The sequence below is a fragment of the Canis aureus genome, chromosome 27, assembly GCF_053574225.1.
Source record: "Canis aureus isolate CA01 chromosome 27, VMU_Caureus_v.1.0, whole genome shotgun sequence".
NCBI classification, from domain to species: Eukaryota; Metazoa; Chordata; class Mammalia; order Carnivora; family Canidae; genus Canis; species Canis aureus.
In genome coordinates this window covers 6,465,293-6,481,930 of record NC_135637.1, presented here as the reverse complement: position 1 = coordinate 6,481,930, position 16,638 = coordinate 6,465,293, and the positions used below count along the sequence as shown (strand labels likewise).

The window sequence follows — 16,638 nt, the reverse complement described above, 5'->3', positions numbered from 1 at the left end:
AGCTCCCCGTAGAGCTGGTGTCTGCTGCGCGGGGAGCACCCAGCGCCCAGGACGCCCGAGCACAGCACAGGGGTAACTGGTCATTTGACCACGTCCTGCTTTTACTCCAGGGGAGCCTGAGCCCCAGGGAGAGGCCGGGATGACAGCAACGGTAGCAGGGACTTCGAGGCAGGAAGATCAGCTGGCGTCGGCCAGAACGATGGCCTAACGCAGCCACTCCGTCTCGACTCCCTTCCTTGCCACACTTGTCGGCGAGGTCCCAGCAGGGCTCGTCCGCCTAGTGAAGCCAGGCCGGCCATCCGGAGCAGGACAGACGGGGGATTCAGCTACTCGGTCTTTAAAGGGGGGGGGATAACCACCAGACATCAAGACATCAACCTCCCATCACAGCTCAGTACAGTAGGAGGCGGAGAATTCTCCAAAAGGGAACCACCATGCCATTAAATCATATAAACTGGGTGGACACTGGGAAGCTCAGAAATGAGAAATAGCCACTACATCAGGGCCACGCCATGTCCTGATCCCTGACCCAGTGTCCTGTCACACGGGGCTGCCTTTACGTGGGTGCTGGGGTGACGGACGGCACAGCCCTGAGGGATCTGCGCCCCTACACAGAGCAGGAGAGCCAGACTTCCCCATCTCCACTCACCAGCCGTTCCCACTGAACCCCATCTGTTAACGCTGATTTCCTGACATGCTTTGTCATGTCTGGAAGACGAGCCATTAGCATCACTGAAGACTTCTCTCTCTGTGGCGGAGGTGCTTCTTTTCAGCTCATCTAGTTTCTATTAAGAACACTTAATAAAAGCTCTTCCTAAGTGGGATGTGCCAAGTGGTGCAAGCATACTTAGTTCAGTTAGGAGGGAGGCTGGGCCCAGTGCCTGTCTTTGGGACACAAAAGGGCCTCTGGAAACCACAAAGAACATCTGCAAGGGAAGCTGGGCCGCCCCTTGGGCCCTAGGCAGAATTTGATTTCCGTAGTGAGCAGTGACAGAGTGCAAGTTCTTGAGGAATTTCAGTAGCTCTGCGTCACAGCAATCCATGTCCAGAAGTGAGTTTCCTCCCCCAGCCCCACCATGTCTCCAGCCTACTCTTGCTTCCCTGAGTCAGCTGGGCCCATTGGGTGTGCCCTTCTGGAATGTTTCCAATATGTGTTGCTAGGAAAGAGCAGGTGAGTGCCCAGGATGCACGGCTGATGCAAAGGGCACTGACGTTAACCAGGAATGATGGAGCTGGAGGTACAGCAGAGCAACGGGTTCATTCATTTACCAAATAGAGATGTGTTCCTCTCGTCCTATATCACCAGGCACCTCCATAGGCCTGGAGGTACAGCAGAGACAAAGACAAAGTTTCTCATCTCAAGAAGCTCACATCTTGATAGGGAAGACAGAAAATGCCAAACAACCTCTCTGGCAGTGAACAGTGCAGACTGAACACCTGGACACATGATTGGTCCTGGAGCGTGGGTACTGGAGGGGAGGGTGTCCTTGAGCTGAGCATGTAAGTGTTGGAAGGCACTGGCTTCTCTGCTGAGTGACCAGACAGAGCCAGGCATGTAAAGAGCAGCTGGAGCACAGGAAACACAGGAGACAAGGTAGGCGGGAGAGGATGTGACCAGGAAGGGACTCTAGGTTGTACTCTCACCAGAGTAGGAAGACAGACAGACGTCTAAGGATGTGCAAGGTCTTCTTGTGACATTATGGAAAGATGCCCCTGACTGTGGAGCCAAGCACAGACTGTGGTGAGACAAGAGTGGGGCATACAGGCGGCCACAATGGTCCAGGAGAGAGAGAGGACAAGGGCCTGCATGGACGCAGTCACAGGGAGGCCACAGAGCAGTGAGCAGATGCACGGCGTGTTTGGAGGCAGAGCCAGCAGGCCTGGCCGAAGGAGCAGGGACAGGGCGGCCTGCAGTGCAGGGGGCACCGGTCATTATTTGTAGTTGTCCGGCTGGAGCAGCTGAAGGACGGCGCTGCCACTTACTGCGCTGGGGAAGACCAGCGACCCGAGGATGGGAATATGAGCAAAAGCCTGAGGAACCAGGAGCCCTTCCTATCAGGCAGAGGGATCCTCTTTGTAACCCACACACGTGTCCAAAGACGATGGTAAAGAAAGAAGCTGCTTGTGCTGAGCCACACGAACCCTTGGCCCCCTGAGGCCCCACGTCCCCTCCAGCGTGAGCACTGATAGAGTTCTCTGCCCGCCCCGCAGGGTGCCTCCACCCTCCACTGAGCTACCCACTCTCCTCGCTGGGACCAGAGGGATCGTCCCAGCCAATCCTTTCACTCCGCTACCACCACACATCCTTCAGAGGCTGCACCCTCCCCCCCCCACCCCGGAGGGCTTGTCCTGCCTGTCTGCCCATCTCAAACCCCACACTCCTCCTCACCTGCTCCCGGAAGCCCAGCTGGGGCCGTTCCTTCAACGCATGCACCCAGTGTGATGCCTTCTCAACATTTCTTCTTTCCTTAACATAAAACAGGGACCTGACATTTATTAACACTGTATTTTAGAGGCACCTGGATGGCTCAGTGGTTGAGTATCTGCCTTCGGCTCAAGGAGTGATCCTGGAGTCCTGAGATGGAGTCCCACATGAAGCTGCCCACAGGGAGCCTGCTTCTCCCTCTGCCTATGTCTCTGCATATCTCTGAGTCTCTCATGAATAAATAAATAAATAAAATCTCTGAAATTAAAAAAAAAAAAACACTGGATTTTAAACCGTTAAAGGAATGGGTGTAATTGATGTCCCTCCCTCCTCCCCCACCCTGCCCTCTCTGCACCACCAGCAGTGACGCAGGATGCCAGGCTCCCCTCAAGCTTCCTCCTGCAGGTGTTGGACTACTGTCCACACTGGCGCTTGCTGGGCTCCACCCACTGGTCTTCCTTCGCTCTGTAAAGGGTCTCCTTGGCCTCAGATCCCCCTTGCCAGATCCCCTGGCTTCCCCCCACTTATTGATCCAGCCGCAGTTCACAAATCACTGTTTTAGGACACCTTCTCCAACCCTTGGGTGGCCCTGCGATTGCCCAGCAATCGTGTTTGTGATGGGGCTTTGGAAGGAATGCGTGCCGGCTGTCTGCCTGTCCCATCTCCAATCTGATCCTTGCCCTTCCCTTGCTCTGTGACCCTCCAAACTGGATGCTTTCCAGGATCCCATGCCACCTGGGTTCTGGCTAAGGTCAGCCAGTGGGAGGCCCTGGTGAGAGACTGGATGGAAGAAAAGAGTCAGGGTATCTGGTGCCTTCTGTGCTTCTGATGGTGTCTTGGGCATGGGGTGTGGCTCCAGTTCCTATGGGGAAGCTCTCAGTGAGGATGTAATTCTCCCTCTGTGACCTAGCTCCTGGGTGCACCACCCCCACCCCTTGCCCTTTGTAGGAAGAGCTTCTTCCCATTCTTCCTGGGTGTGTCGGCAACCCATTTGTCCTTTCTGCCCACTCAAAGCCTCTATAACTACAGCTAAACCCCCTTGCAGAACTGCCTGGCGTGGGTCTGATTTTCTGACTTATGACCACAGTGTAAGCAGCATCCAGCAAAATGGGCCCTTCGAGGGCAAGGGGGCGGAAACTGAGGCAGAGGCGGTGGTCCAGGCCACCTAGGCCAGCTCCTGGATGTATGCTCTGGATGAGACTGTCATCTGGCTGTGGTTGCATTTGCTACAAGAATCAGGTCTCTATATTTGAAGCTATTCCCTTAAAACAACAACACAAACAATAAACATTTCTTCTTAACCCTCGCTGCACATAGGGATACCCTAGAAGATTCATCAAAAGAAGAAAAATTATATCCCCTCTGGAGACATCAGTTGAGCGGTTCTCGCTGCTACACATCAGCTGAATCTGAAGGGGAGAGAGGAAGAGGTGTTTCGGAAAAGGATTGGTGTTTTTAAAAAGCTCACCAAGTAATTCTGTCATGCAACTGGGCCCGGGGAGATGAAATAGGGGGCAGAGGTGGTTAGTGTAGCATTTCCTGAGTGAGGGTAATATGGACCCCCCAATAAAAAGAGAAGTGGTCGAGCAACAACTAGACTCCTTTCTCAACTCTGCGGCAGCTCTGCCTGCTTGGAAAACACTGCAGCAGCTGGTGCTGCAGGAGGGGAGCAGGGACGAGAGCAGAGTGGCCCCGCGACATGCGGCATCTGTGTTCACTCTGGTCAGTCTCCTTGTTGCAGCTTTAGCCAAATGAACAGGGAACTGAGAGCAAGTTTGGGGTTGCTCCTCTTGGAGATTTGTGACCTGCTGTGGACGGCAGGGCCCTCACTCTTTGTCTGTGGCATTGGATGGCAGTGCCTGGCACAAGGCAGGTGTTTGGTAGACGTTGGACAGACGAACGGCTTGGTGCTGAGCAGAGCACGCCTTCCATTCTAAAAGTAAAACTTCCCCTATATCCCTTCTGGTTCTTCCTGTTTGAGCAGCTCTTGCTGCCACTGAGACCCTCAACTCATCAATTATAAACATTAACTGTAAATTATACTTTTGCATAGTTAATTCAGCCTCCCATTATGTATTTAGTGGAGCTCAGCAGGCATAAAATTCAATAGCAAGCTTTGGAGCAGATCCAATTTCTGTCTTCTGTGATATTCAGAAAACACAAAGTTTTAGTAGTGGACCTTGGAGCGTGTCTTTCCTGGAAGGTCTCCAACGGGCTCTGCTTTTGGCTTCTCTCTTGGAAGGAGTTCAACTCTTCTGGGAAGGCTGATAGCTTCAAAGGATGCTTCTGCCCCCTTCTCTCCACTAAGCAGAGACTCCACCTCCTTCCTTGAGTGGAAATTAATATTAACCTGACCAGTGGAAGGAAAGCAAAGTGTGAATATCAGCGAACTTGGCTTCTGGAGGAATCGCTCATTCATTATTCATTCGAAAGTATTTACTGAGCGCCTCCTCTGGTCAGTGCTGTGATGTATCATGAGGATTTAACAGTGACAGCGCAGTGTTCTTGCTCTGACGGAGCTTGCACTTCAGAAAGGGAGGCAGATGGTGAATGACCAAATGCATATAAATGTCTAATGTGTCATGTGGTGATGCAGATAAAGTGGCTGAGTGAGCCATGGATAATGGGGTGAATGCAGTGATGGGTGACCCATCATGGTGTCTGGGGAAAGTCAGTGCAAAGGCACTGAGGTAGAAAGAAATTTGGAGTCTTTGACTAATACTAAAGAGGCCAAAGTAAAAAAAGTTGGGAAGGAAATAGTAGCCAAGGAGCAGTGCAGGGGGAGAAGGACACTGAATTATTGAAACGTGGAGGATGGAAGTGACTTTCCAGTTGCTAATCCCAAGGCAAGGCTCTGAATGGTCACTCATTTGTTACACCGTATTCAACATCCGCTAACAATGGCACTGGGTGGATTTCCAGTCTGCAAACTCCAGGGTGCAGAACAATATCTACAACTTTCTTCTCTCATCTGTCATTGCACTTGATGTCTGCCTTAGATGCCCCCTCTGCTCCACAGCAGAAAAGTCAATCTGGTTGATTCCAAGGTTGCTAAGGCATTTCACGTTTCAGCACAGCCTGTCAGTTTATTGAGCTCTACCTGATTTCCCTCAAGACGGGCCCAGTGGCAAGAGTCAGGTGACTTTGGACTGTGGGGTTAGGTCTTCAGATAGATATTCCATCTTCCTGCTTCACCCACAGGGGAGCCATCCTGTGCTGTGTGTGGTCACTGTTCTGCTCTGACATTCATGATGTTTCCATGTTTCCACCTGATCTCTGAGTACACCGCCGACGCCCCTCTGCAGGAGACCGAGGCCAGCTCGGGGTCTGCTTCCATTCTCTCTGTCAGCAGACCAGTAATCTTCCCTGGCACTAGGTGAAAATTCTGCTGCTCCCCTGTACCACGTGGAGCTGTGGGAGGCCAGGCAGTGGGGTGGGCTCCTCAGGTCCTCTCCGCCCCTGGCATGCCTGGTTGATTCTGTTCGACCTCTGCTATATCCTGCTGGGAAAGTGCAGAGGTTATTCAAAAGTCATGAAAGAACTGTATCAGTCAGAGCCTACATCCCTTCTGTGTTGCTGTGTAACAAACTGTCCCAAGTTCACTGTCTTCAAATGACTATTTTTTTCACACAATAAAGAGGACTTTTATGGGCAATCCCTTTATTGGCTTTCCCTAGGCTCTCTTATAGAGCAAAATGTATCAGGCACAGCAGCTTGGTGCTAGGATGGCTGGGTCTCTCTTGTTCTATATGATCTTGTATCCAGGCATCCTCATGTCCCAACTGGATCTGAAGGGACTCAGTGCTTTTCCTTGGGGGTAGAGGCCACCATGGCAGCATCAGAAAACTCAACACAGTAGCTACAGAACCCCAAGAGCCTTGGGATGATGTTTGGATCCATGCCTCTTCTACCAGGACCTCCAACGTCCTCTGGGCATCTACACGTCTTGAAGTGTGACATAATTTAGCTAAAATTTCAGCTGCTTGGGGATGAATATGTCATCAATTCCTGGTATGTTAGGTTAAGGAAACTGCAGGCTGTGTGGAAAATACAAGCTAGCAGGAGTGCCTGTGCACAGCTGAGCCACTGTGTGGCCCAGGAGTCCCTGGGGCCAGTAGGGTCAAGGGGGGGAGCTTTCCCACAGGAAGGGTCTAGAAGAGCTGGATGCCTCCATGTTCTTTCTCCTCATCTGTGATGGGCTCTGCTTGCTCTATGGTTTTGTTCAGCTTACCGGTGTCCATCTCACATACCGCAGTTTCTTTTACTAATTGGATTAGTTGCCAACATTTACACAATGTGTAAAACATTTACCTTCCTAAATATGCACGACACCCTGCAAGACCAAGGTGTATATCCCCATTTCAGAGATGAGGAGACTGAGGTTTGGGGGTAATAAGAGCAATGTCCCAAGGCGAGGTGTACAGTTCACACCCAGGGCTTTGCCTCCACAGCCTGGGCTCACACTCACCCACCATGCTACACCAAGGAAAATAAGTGACAGGATCTGGGCCAGCCAAATTCAGAGGCAGAGCTGGATGTGAACATGACACCCAGGAGGGACAGTTAGGTCAGGACCTGAGGGGCTTGGGTAAAGTCCTGTTTCTCCCCCACCTGCTGCATTCATCAAATCCCAGGACTTGTGACCTCAGGTGGACAAAGGTTTTCAAGTCCTTCCAGGTTATTGAACAGTAGAAATATTACAGCAATAATAACTACCATTTGGTGGATATTTGCTTTGTATGTTCTACACATGTGTTATGCCATTTATCCTTGCAATGGTCTCATGAGGTTGGATTAGCACAGAACAAGAAACTGATTCTTATCGAGGTGAAGTTAGTGGTTTTCAATCCTTGATGCATATTAGGATCACCTGGAGAGTCCTTAAGAATGCCAGGCTTCACTCCTAACCAATGAAAGTAGAATCCCAAAGGTGGAACTCAGACATCAGTTTTTTAAAGCTCCTTCACCAAATAATTCAAGATTACTACCAATGGTAAAGTAATTTACCCAGGATCACTCCCAACCCCACTAAAGTGTGAAATCAGAATTCCAACCTGTGTGCCTGATTTCAGAGCCCGTGGTTGCAATACCTACCCAGCTGTATAGACACTAGGATGCAAAAAAAGTCATAATAATTAGGAAGTGAGATGCTTGGCAATTCCAGAGGATCTTTTTTGTGTATAGCAGTCATTGTTGACTGCAGCCACACATTAAAATCACCTGAGCTGTGAAAGTACTAATGTCTGAGTGCCACCAATCTTAAGATTCTGATTCCATTGGTCCAGGGTAGACCCAGGTATCAATAATGTATTCTCTTACTCTCCCCAGGTGATTACAACACTCAGCCAAGCCTGAGAACCCTGCTTTATAGGACAAGAAGGCTCAGATTATTTCCATGAGGGCTGTGATTCTCCTTTGAAGCAATGTCGTTGGTATCAATGTGATTTGCAGTAGAGCATTCTCCTCATTCCTTCATATATTTTCTTGCTCCTATAACATTTTAGGCTTTTTTAAGTCCAAACTCATAATCTAGTCCAAGAGTGCTTGGAAACAGGACAATCTTAAAGGCTTTGCTCCCCCATCTGCCCTTCTCTATTAACCTGCATTCTGAATTCTGTCTTGCATGCTAATTGCAGAAAGCAGGGATGAAAGAGTTGACTCCCTCAAGAGCAGGCCAGATCCCTCCCCAGTAGTCCTGGCATATTTTAGGGTGTGTGATCACAGCCAATCAGATATCTCCACTCAGCCCTTTGAATTTTAGGATGTATGATGCAAAGAATCAAGGACAGTTGACAATGAGTTTTGGCACCATCTTTTTGGATGACAAAACAACTGGTTTTGTCCCAGGTTCTTGTAACTTTATTTTGCTCCCATCTACTCTCCGTGTCTTTTTTCTCACATTTTTTCATCATTTTGAGGCACTTGTCAAGTTCCATTTTGTCTGCCAGCCCAAGGTACTCTGTTGCATGTTACACGCCTCATGAGCTGAAATCCTTCAGCACCGTGGAGAGCTCTCAGAGATCCTCAGGGCATCAAGTTGACCTTGGGTCAATAGGACTATCTAATAAAGCCTTCCCGGAGGGGAAGTGTGTGTCCTTTGCCTTCATGAAATTCACATAAAGTAGAATGAATAAAATAAAAGCCTGGGCCGAATGACTTGTTCTCCTGGACCAGCTTCCCTATTATGAAGTTGATTTCTTAATTTTGTTAGCCTCATTTCTTTCTGCAGGCATTATGCTGTCAACAGTGGCTGACACCCCGTAAGTGGGGAGGTGAAGTCCTGCTGGCCTCTTCACACACACACACCCGACTCCATTTTCTGGGATAGAAAATAGATAGAGTTCAATAGCTAAAAGGTTTGGTAAATTGGGTTTCCAGTAGTCCAAACTTTATTATGACTATTGGGGGAATTTATTTGTTTTTGAGTAAGAGCTTTTTTTTAAGCCAATTTTGAAAATTTCTTTCAAGGGTTACTGCAATAAATCTACACTATTGATTTAGCAAGTGGTGGTGCTTGGGCACTCTCTGGAGTCACTTAAGTGTTTAAATTCTTCTCTTTATTACTCCAGTAGTCTTATGCGCCCCAGATGGGCGGGCATGGAGGGCTCTTAGTTCCTTCAAGGCAAAAGCTTAGGAAAGATTTCTCTCAGCTCAGAGACAGCAGGAAGGCACCAACCACAGACAGAACTGCAGACAAATTTCTTCTTTCTTGGTCTCCCTCTTCCAGAGAAATGTGTTTTACCGTGGTATCGTCTACCAGGACAGCTATGGAGTAAATGCAAATCTGAATGAACCCCAGTATGCACTGAATGGCAGACATAGCATCTCTGCCGTGGCTTGTTCTCAAGATGCTCCTGGACCAGTCCTAGGGGGTATGTTTTCAAGGGGCCTTCAGGCAGTCAAACATCCAGTCACTGAGGACAAATGTATCTTCAAGTCCTGCTGAAAACAAGGATGGTTAACATTTATTAATATTTGCTAGTGTGAAAATGTTCTAAGTGCATGATAGTTACTCACTCCGGTGCATATCTTCATATCAACCCTGTGAAATGGGAAGGAGTAGTGTCCCCAGTTTGCAAACAGGGAAAAGAAGGCTGAGTTGCATGTAGGTACCCAGCTAGTGAGGCCAGGGTTTGAACTCAGAAGGTCTGTTTGGAAGCCCACAGCATGATCGTACTGCCTGCTGTATTTCTTTGGCAGAGTTGTGTGTTATAATCTTGATTCCAATCCCCTGTTTCCCTCATTCTTCCATCTCTTCCTTCTTTCCCACCTTTTCCCTCCTTCTATTTCTCCCTTCATCTTTTAAATAAATACTTCTTGGGGCACCTGGGTGGCTCAGTGGTTGAGTGCCTGCCTTTGGCTCAGGTTGTGATCCCTGGGGTCGTGGGATGGTGTCCCACATTGGGCTCCCTTCAGGGAGCCTGCTTCTCCCTCTGCCTATGTCTCTGCCTCTCTCTCTGTGTGTCTCTCATGAATAAATAAATTTTAAAAACATTAAAAATAAATAAATAAATACTCCACCCTCATGTCACTCTGACCCAGGATTCTGTACAGGCCCAGTATTACAACAGCTAAGGTTAGAGCTGTTTTTCATGTTGCAGGAGTAAAGGGGATGACATTAAGGACCAGCTCTGGTCCCACAGCCACCGCCATCACCACCTTGGTATGCTCAGGGCACTAGGACCACAGTTTGAAAATCCTCCCCCTGCACCTGCATTGTCTCCAGCATCTGCCACCTCCAAGTGTGGCACTTCTATGAAATACAGGAATACTACTTTCCTCAGCCAGAGAGAGCAAACTGACAGCCAGCAGAGATGCTGCTTGAGCCACATCGTGGCTAAAACATTAAGGTTCTTATATTTTAAAATCCAGACGTTTTTACAGAAAAACTGCAGGATGAAAAAGAAATTTTCATGATCCATGACGAAGCTGTTGGCTGGAATGAAGTGACCAAATAAGGGCAAGTCTGTCACCCAGGGAAGAGAGAGGCCAGGCCAGAGCAGGTGGGAGGAATTTCTGGAGGCTGAGTCAAGCAGGCTCAGAACCCTGCAGGCCTCAGCTGCCTGAGCAGATTTGAGGCTCTTAGTTTAGAAACGCTCCAGATTCCAGACACTTCTCCCTCATTTTCCAAGGCAAGTAATTCATTCTTGAGATTGCACCGTTCATGGATTGATGCACTAGACACTAGATTTATGTCTCCTCCCTGAGGGATATCCAGCATCTCATAAATCATGATTTTCTGGGCCCTGCTTCCAGCCCAGAGAGCATGAGGCAGATTCATGAGTCCCAGGGCTTTGGTAAGTGTGGTGATCTCCCTGCTACCTCCTGCTCTGGCCACAGAGCAGCACTGAGCAAGATGAGGTGGAGAATTAGCATTCTGGTTGCTGAGCAAACCCCCTAAAGACTGGGCAGGTGTGTCCTTATTGTCCCAGCAAAAGGAAGGCCTTCTCTAGCATTCTCCATACTCTACACTCTCCAGACTGGTGCATAGTAGAGATGCCATCTTCAAGCATACTTGTTTCCTTCTTGAGGTGCTATGGAAAATTGCCCTCAATTGTCCTGAAAACAGGTAGACCTCCCAGTTGATGGCAGTGGGAGATGCTGGGACAAGCTATACCCCCTGCACTTACAGTGATGCCCAGCAGACAGGCCCCACTGCTGGCTTCCCAGCTCCCCAGACTCCTGCCCACCCTCCAGACCACACTGCATGCCTGGGAAGCCCTTCCTTCTTATTTCCACCAGTGACAATTTTATCAGTTCAGCAGCTCCAGAAAGCTCTCCAAGTTCCCCTACCCTGACCTCCTAAAACAAGTGCTGGCACTTTTTCCATAAAAGTGTAGATAACACATAGGTTAGGTTCCACCAGCTATCCATTACCTAACAGCATTGCTCAACCTCGCTCTTGGCACACGAAAGCAGCAGAGACGAAACACACACACACGAGTCGTGTTTCCACAAAACAATTCATGAAAATGGGCCACAGGCTGGATTCAGCCCTTGGGTGGCAGTTTGCTGACCCCTGCATGGGAGACTGTGGCTTGGTGTCCTGTGATTCCACACTTGGCCTCCAGCTGCCATGGGGAAGAAAGCCGTGGAGAACACAGGTAGGGGGCAACCCCAAACATGCTTCCTTCAGCCTGACTGTGTGGTCGTGAGCAAGCCGCCCCCTTTCTGGGCCTTAATTTCATTGTCTGAAAAACGAGAAGCATGGATCTTAGTTCCCAAAGCATCCCAATTGCTGGGGCAAGCTTGCTCCGAATACACATAGTGTGGGGTCACCTTGGATTTAGGGTATTGATCGAACTGCTTTTTTGGGGACCAGAGAGTCCCTGTAGCTAATGAGCCCCTCCCTGGAAGCAGAAGGATGCAGGGCAGGTCACACCATCTCCAGGAGAGCCAGCGACATGAGCCAGGGACAAGGCAGTGGGGAGGAAAGAGGCGGGAAACCCACCTGCTCTGCGGGGCTGCACGGAAATGGTGGTCCTGTCTGCCTGGCTCAGCGACCCCAGGGCCTGGGCCCGAACTGCCCCTACTGCTGCCACAGAGCAGCCGGGTCCCCTGGAGCTGCCACATCCTCACCAGCTTCCCAGTCTGCGTCCCCAAGGAGGGTTCTGACCTCCTGCGGGCTTGCACCTTGCTGCAGGGAGCCCCTGGTCCCTTTTGTGCTTCTAGAACTGCGGGAAATGCTAAGGTGGGTTAAAGGTGGTGGATGAGCTGCCTGCAGCCTCTGGCATACCCGAGAAACAGAGCCCAAAAGGTGCCCAACCTGGTTGCTAGGTCCCCCGGGCTCACACTGCAGGAGTGGAGCCAGTGGGCTCGCTGTGGTCTGAGGAGCAGCACAGACACCCATTAATGTGCCTGCTTCAGGCTCTGCCCAGATCCTCCTGCTGTGGGTCTTGCTCTGTCCCTAACTCACAGGTGGCGCCCTGGTCTGTGCTGCCCCCAAAAGGCGTTTGTTTCCTCCTTAGACTCTAGGTACTGTTGTGAGGGAGGCGGGCAGGAGAGGAGGGCCCTTCCACGGAATGAAGTCAGCCTAAAGCGATGCTCCTTTGCTCCTTTTCCAGAAGCAGCAGCCTGTTCAGTGAGGTCATGCAGATGAACTTTGAAATAGCCAGCTTCAGTAGCCTCTCGGGGACTCAGCCCATCGCCTGGCAGGTGGAATATCCACGGAGAGCGACCACCGACACCGCCGTGTCCGAGATCTTCATCAGCCAGAAGGACCTGGCTGGCATCGTTCCTCTAGCCACGGTAAGATGTGCGGCCACCCCAGCACCCTGTGGCCTTCCCTCTATCTGTCCCGGGATGCGTGCCACCCGTGCCTCGGGGAGTCGCTGTACCATTTCTCAGCCTCGGTTACTTCCCTGCTAGCCTCACGACACTCGCTCTCACCGCACCCCATTTATCATTGACTTCTCTGGTTATGCCACTTCTTTTTATTCTCCTGTTCCTATTTTTAAAAAAGATTTATTTATTTGTTTGTTTGTTTATCTGTAAGAGACACAGAGAGAGAGGCACAGACACAGGCAGAGGGAGAAGCAGGCTCCCTGTGGGGAGCCCGATGTGGGACTCGATCCCGGAACTCTGGGATCCTGCCCTGAGCCAAAGGCAGACGCTCAACCACTGAGCTATGCAGGCATCCTGTCCCCTGTTCCATTTTTTATAAGGAAATGTTAGGTCACTCTGTATATTGGTCAGGTAAGCTAGGCAGGGCTGCCACAGCACACAGCCCCACAAGCTTGGGTGGGTAACACAACCATGGCTGAAGTATTTAGGGGCTCTGCGTCATGTGGGGTCTCAGGGGTCTCCATGGACGGGCCCCTCACCATCTTGTAGTACAACATCAGGAACACATGGCCCTCATGGTATCCATCACCGAGGAAGGGGTGGTTGGAGAGTCACATGCTTTTCTAAGCAATGGCCTGGAAATGACGTGTGACTCTTCCATATGATGCTGTTGGTCATAAGGAGTCTTGTGGCCTCATCAGGTCTCCAGAGGGTGCAGGGGGAGGGCTGAGTGAACACCACAGTCTAGCTCCCCACGTGGCAAGTCAACATGGCCTGGACCCACACAGAACACAGCATGAATATAGCACACACAAACTCAGCCGTGACTTCTGGTTCGACCTCGTGGCCGCTGGGGATGAGCACGGGAGAGAGCATGGTGAGAAGCCACACTGCCGTTTTGCTCTGTGGTCACGCACCTGCTCCTGCCATGCCAGGACCATTCTCCAGAGCCATGCCCGCGCTTGACTCCGCACCACAGGGAGACACCCTGCCGGGAGGTCAGAGAGGATGGCGTTTCAGAGGCGCGTGGAGAGCACTTGGAAGTTCAGCTACAACGGTTTTTGCCAGAATCCTCCCTCCTTCACATGGAGCCTGGCATGGATGTTGTAAACCTAATTTCTGCTCAGCTTTGGCATAAGCATGCTTCGTCGATACCAAGCTGGGAAATACATCAATTAGGATTCTTTAGGTTCCATGTTGACAAACTGCCACCCAGTTGGCATAAGTACAACAAGAATCTACTGGCTTGTGTGGCTCAGAGTTGAGGATCCATCCAGGCCTCACGTCCACCTGATCTGGACTCAGCTCTGTCTCTAGGACTATTTTATTCTGCCTCTTGGCTTCCCTCTGCATTGACTCATGATGGCAGCATGGCTGCTAATACTCTTGCCAAATGGTTCAAGCCTGAGCCCAGGAAGAGCACATGGTTCATTTCCAGAAACTCCAACAAAGTCTCACAGTCATGACGACTCCTATGGGATCATACCGTCTACCTGAAGCATTGCCCATAGCCGGGATGTTACACATGTTGGAACAGACTCTGTGGATTTTCTGCCCTTGCCTCACCTTGCCTTGCCTCACCTTCCACCTCAAGCACCAGCACATTTTTGCCTGAGATTTCTTTCTCAGTCCAAAGCTGTCCTTCCCATCTATGCAGCAGGACTGATGTTGTCTGCACTTCACAATAAACCACTTGCAATGGAATCCTTCTGGGAAAATGCAAACCAAGATATGGGTCAGCTGCACAAACCATGAGAGAAACCAAAGAGCTTTCAGGATTGTTTTGCTAGAAGACACAAGAATGGACACCAGGCAGCACATGGACACACAGCCCCTCCTGATACCTGGCATGCAAGGAGTTGAAATGCCTTGTCCAAATAATGAAGCCACTCTGTGAACAGGACTCCACCACATACAACCTCAGGACCAAACTCAGCCTCTGCTTGTGTTTCTAAGTCAAATTTTACAGGAACACAGCCACATCCGTCCATCTCTGAATGGTCCATGGCCACTTTCGCTCAACACAGGAAGACCTGAGTATTTGTAGCAGGTTCTGAGTGGTGCACCACCCCTAAAGTATGTACTGACAGCCCTTTCTGGAAAAAGCGTACCAATCTCTTCTATAGAAGAACTGAAATAGGTGTGTCTCACCCCTGGCTGTACATGTGCATCACCTAGGAGTCTTTAGGAATTATTGTGGTTTGGGCCCCACCCTGACAGATTAAGTGAGGATCCCCAGGGCTGGGAGGCAGGCACTGGTGGGCAATTCCATGGTGCAGCCAGAGTTAGAGACAGAGTATCATCAAAGCTCCCTTTGGGACTTAAAATGCCATTACTCTCTTATTACTGTTATCAGCCTGCCTGGTAAGAGATTGTAAGTGTGAGTGTCACTTGGCAAAATTACATTATGGATTCCAGGAAATAGATAAGTCAGAGATCTTTGAGTTATACAGATGACTCATCCAACCCAGCGGACTCAAACGTGGTTCATGTAACTAAAACATCTAGAAAAGCGTTCTCAAGCTAATGTGTGTTGAAATCAGCTGGAGATTTTTCCTACATGCAGATTCTCATTCAGGAAGTCTGAGCTGGGTGTTTTCTAAAGGTCCTGAGTTATGCCAGTGCTGCTGGTCTGCAGACCATCCATAGGGTGCCAAGGATCCAATGCAGCAAATGATGTCATCAAGGAAGGTGATGCTTTCATCTGTGTGTTCCCCCGGCTAGACTCACTCTGCAGGTGGCTGTGCCCCCAGAGCTGCTCTGAGCATAGCATCGTGTCCAGCAGGACAAGAGGGAAAGCCTTGCTGCCAACACTCAGGCCAGTCTCCGGGACTGGATCTGATTAGAACTAATTGGCTTGGGGATCCCTGGGTGGCGCAGCGGTTTGGCGCCTGCCTTTGGCCCAGGGCGCGATCCTGGAGACCCGGGATCGAGTCCCACGTCGGGCTCCCGGTGCATGGAGCCTGCTTCTCCCTCTGCCTGTGTCTCTGCCTCTCTCTCTCTCTCTCTCTCTCTGTGTGTGACTATCATCACTAAATAAAAATTAAAAAAAAAAAAAAGAACTGATTGGCTTGGCTCGGGTCACATGACCAGCCTGAAGCCAATCACTGTAGCCAAAGGCTGTGATGCTCAGATCCGTGGGGCCTGAGGAACTTGCCCCCAGGAGCAGGTGTAGAGGCTGAGAGCTGGTGGGTGTGGTGCACGGTGGGAAACTGTGGCTGCCACCAAAAGAGAGGGGGTGGACAGGCGCCAACAGCACATCCTCACCCCAGAAGGCGTCATCTACCGCCAGGAGCCGCCAAAACTCTGAGGTTGAAGAATGATTCCTCTTGACTTCACACATCCGAGAGGAGGCGTCAACCATATATAACCATGGGGCCAGGTTCAGTCTGCCACCTGTTTTCATAGCCTGTGCCAAGCAGGGAATGGTTTCTGTATTTCCAAATAGCTACAGTTTAAATGATTATATAAGCAGCTTTTTAATAAGCTCAGTTTTGCCGCTTGGTTGGCAAACCCTAAAATACTTTCTATCTGACCCCTTAGGGCAAAAGTGAGCAGGCCTAGGATGTGAAACTTTGACCTATCCTACCTAGTTTAAAAAGATAAGGCTTTCAGATACTGTGAAAAAGTGAAATCATGGTAAGGAGAGGAGATCTCATCTTGCCATACTTTTCAAGGGGCCACAAGAAGGCCGTCTTTGAAGCAAGATGTAATTACTTGCAGTGATTGTTTTTGTAATGCTTTTAAGGTAAAATGGAGTGACTACTTATGTCATACTCAGAATCCATTTGTTTGCAAGTAACTGTAAGTGAATTCAAACTGGCTTCATCCAAATGATCTTTGACGGGCTCACATGGCTGAATACCGCTGGGCTGTATTCAGGTGCTTGTGTGATGTCCTCATTTTGCATCCCCTGCAAGGTACGGTTT

At 50.0% G+C, this 16,638-nt stretch overlaps 1 protein-coding gene across 1 annotated transcript in view; it reads left to right on the top strand.

Annotated features, from left to right (window-relative positions):
* Positions 1-16,638, top strand: part of TMEM132C (transmembrane protein 132C) — a 300,571-nt gene that overhangs the window by 227,774 nt on the left and 56,159 nt on the right. Inside the window, exon 4 of the mRNA XM_077875245.1 lies at positions 12,490-12,673. Coding sequence (XP_077731371.1) covers positions 12,490-12,673 — 184 coding nt within the window. The remainder of the gene's footprint in view (positions 1-12,489; positions 12,674-16,638) is intronic.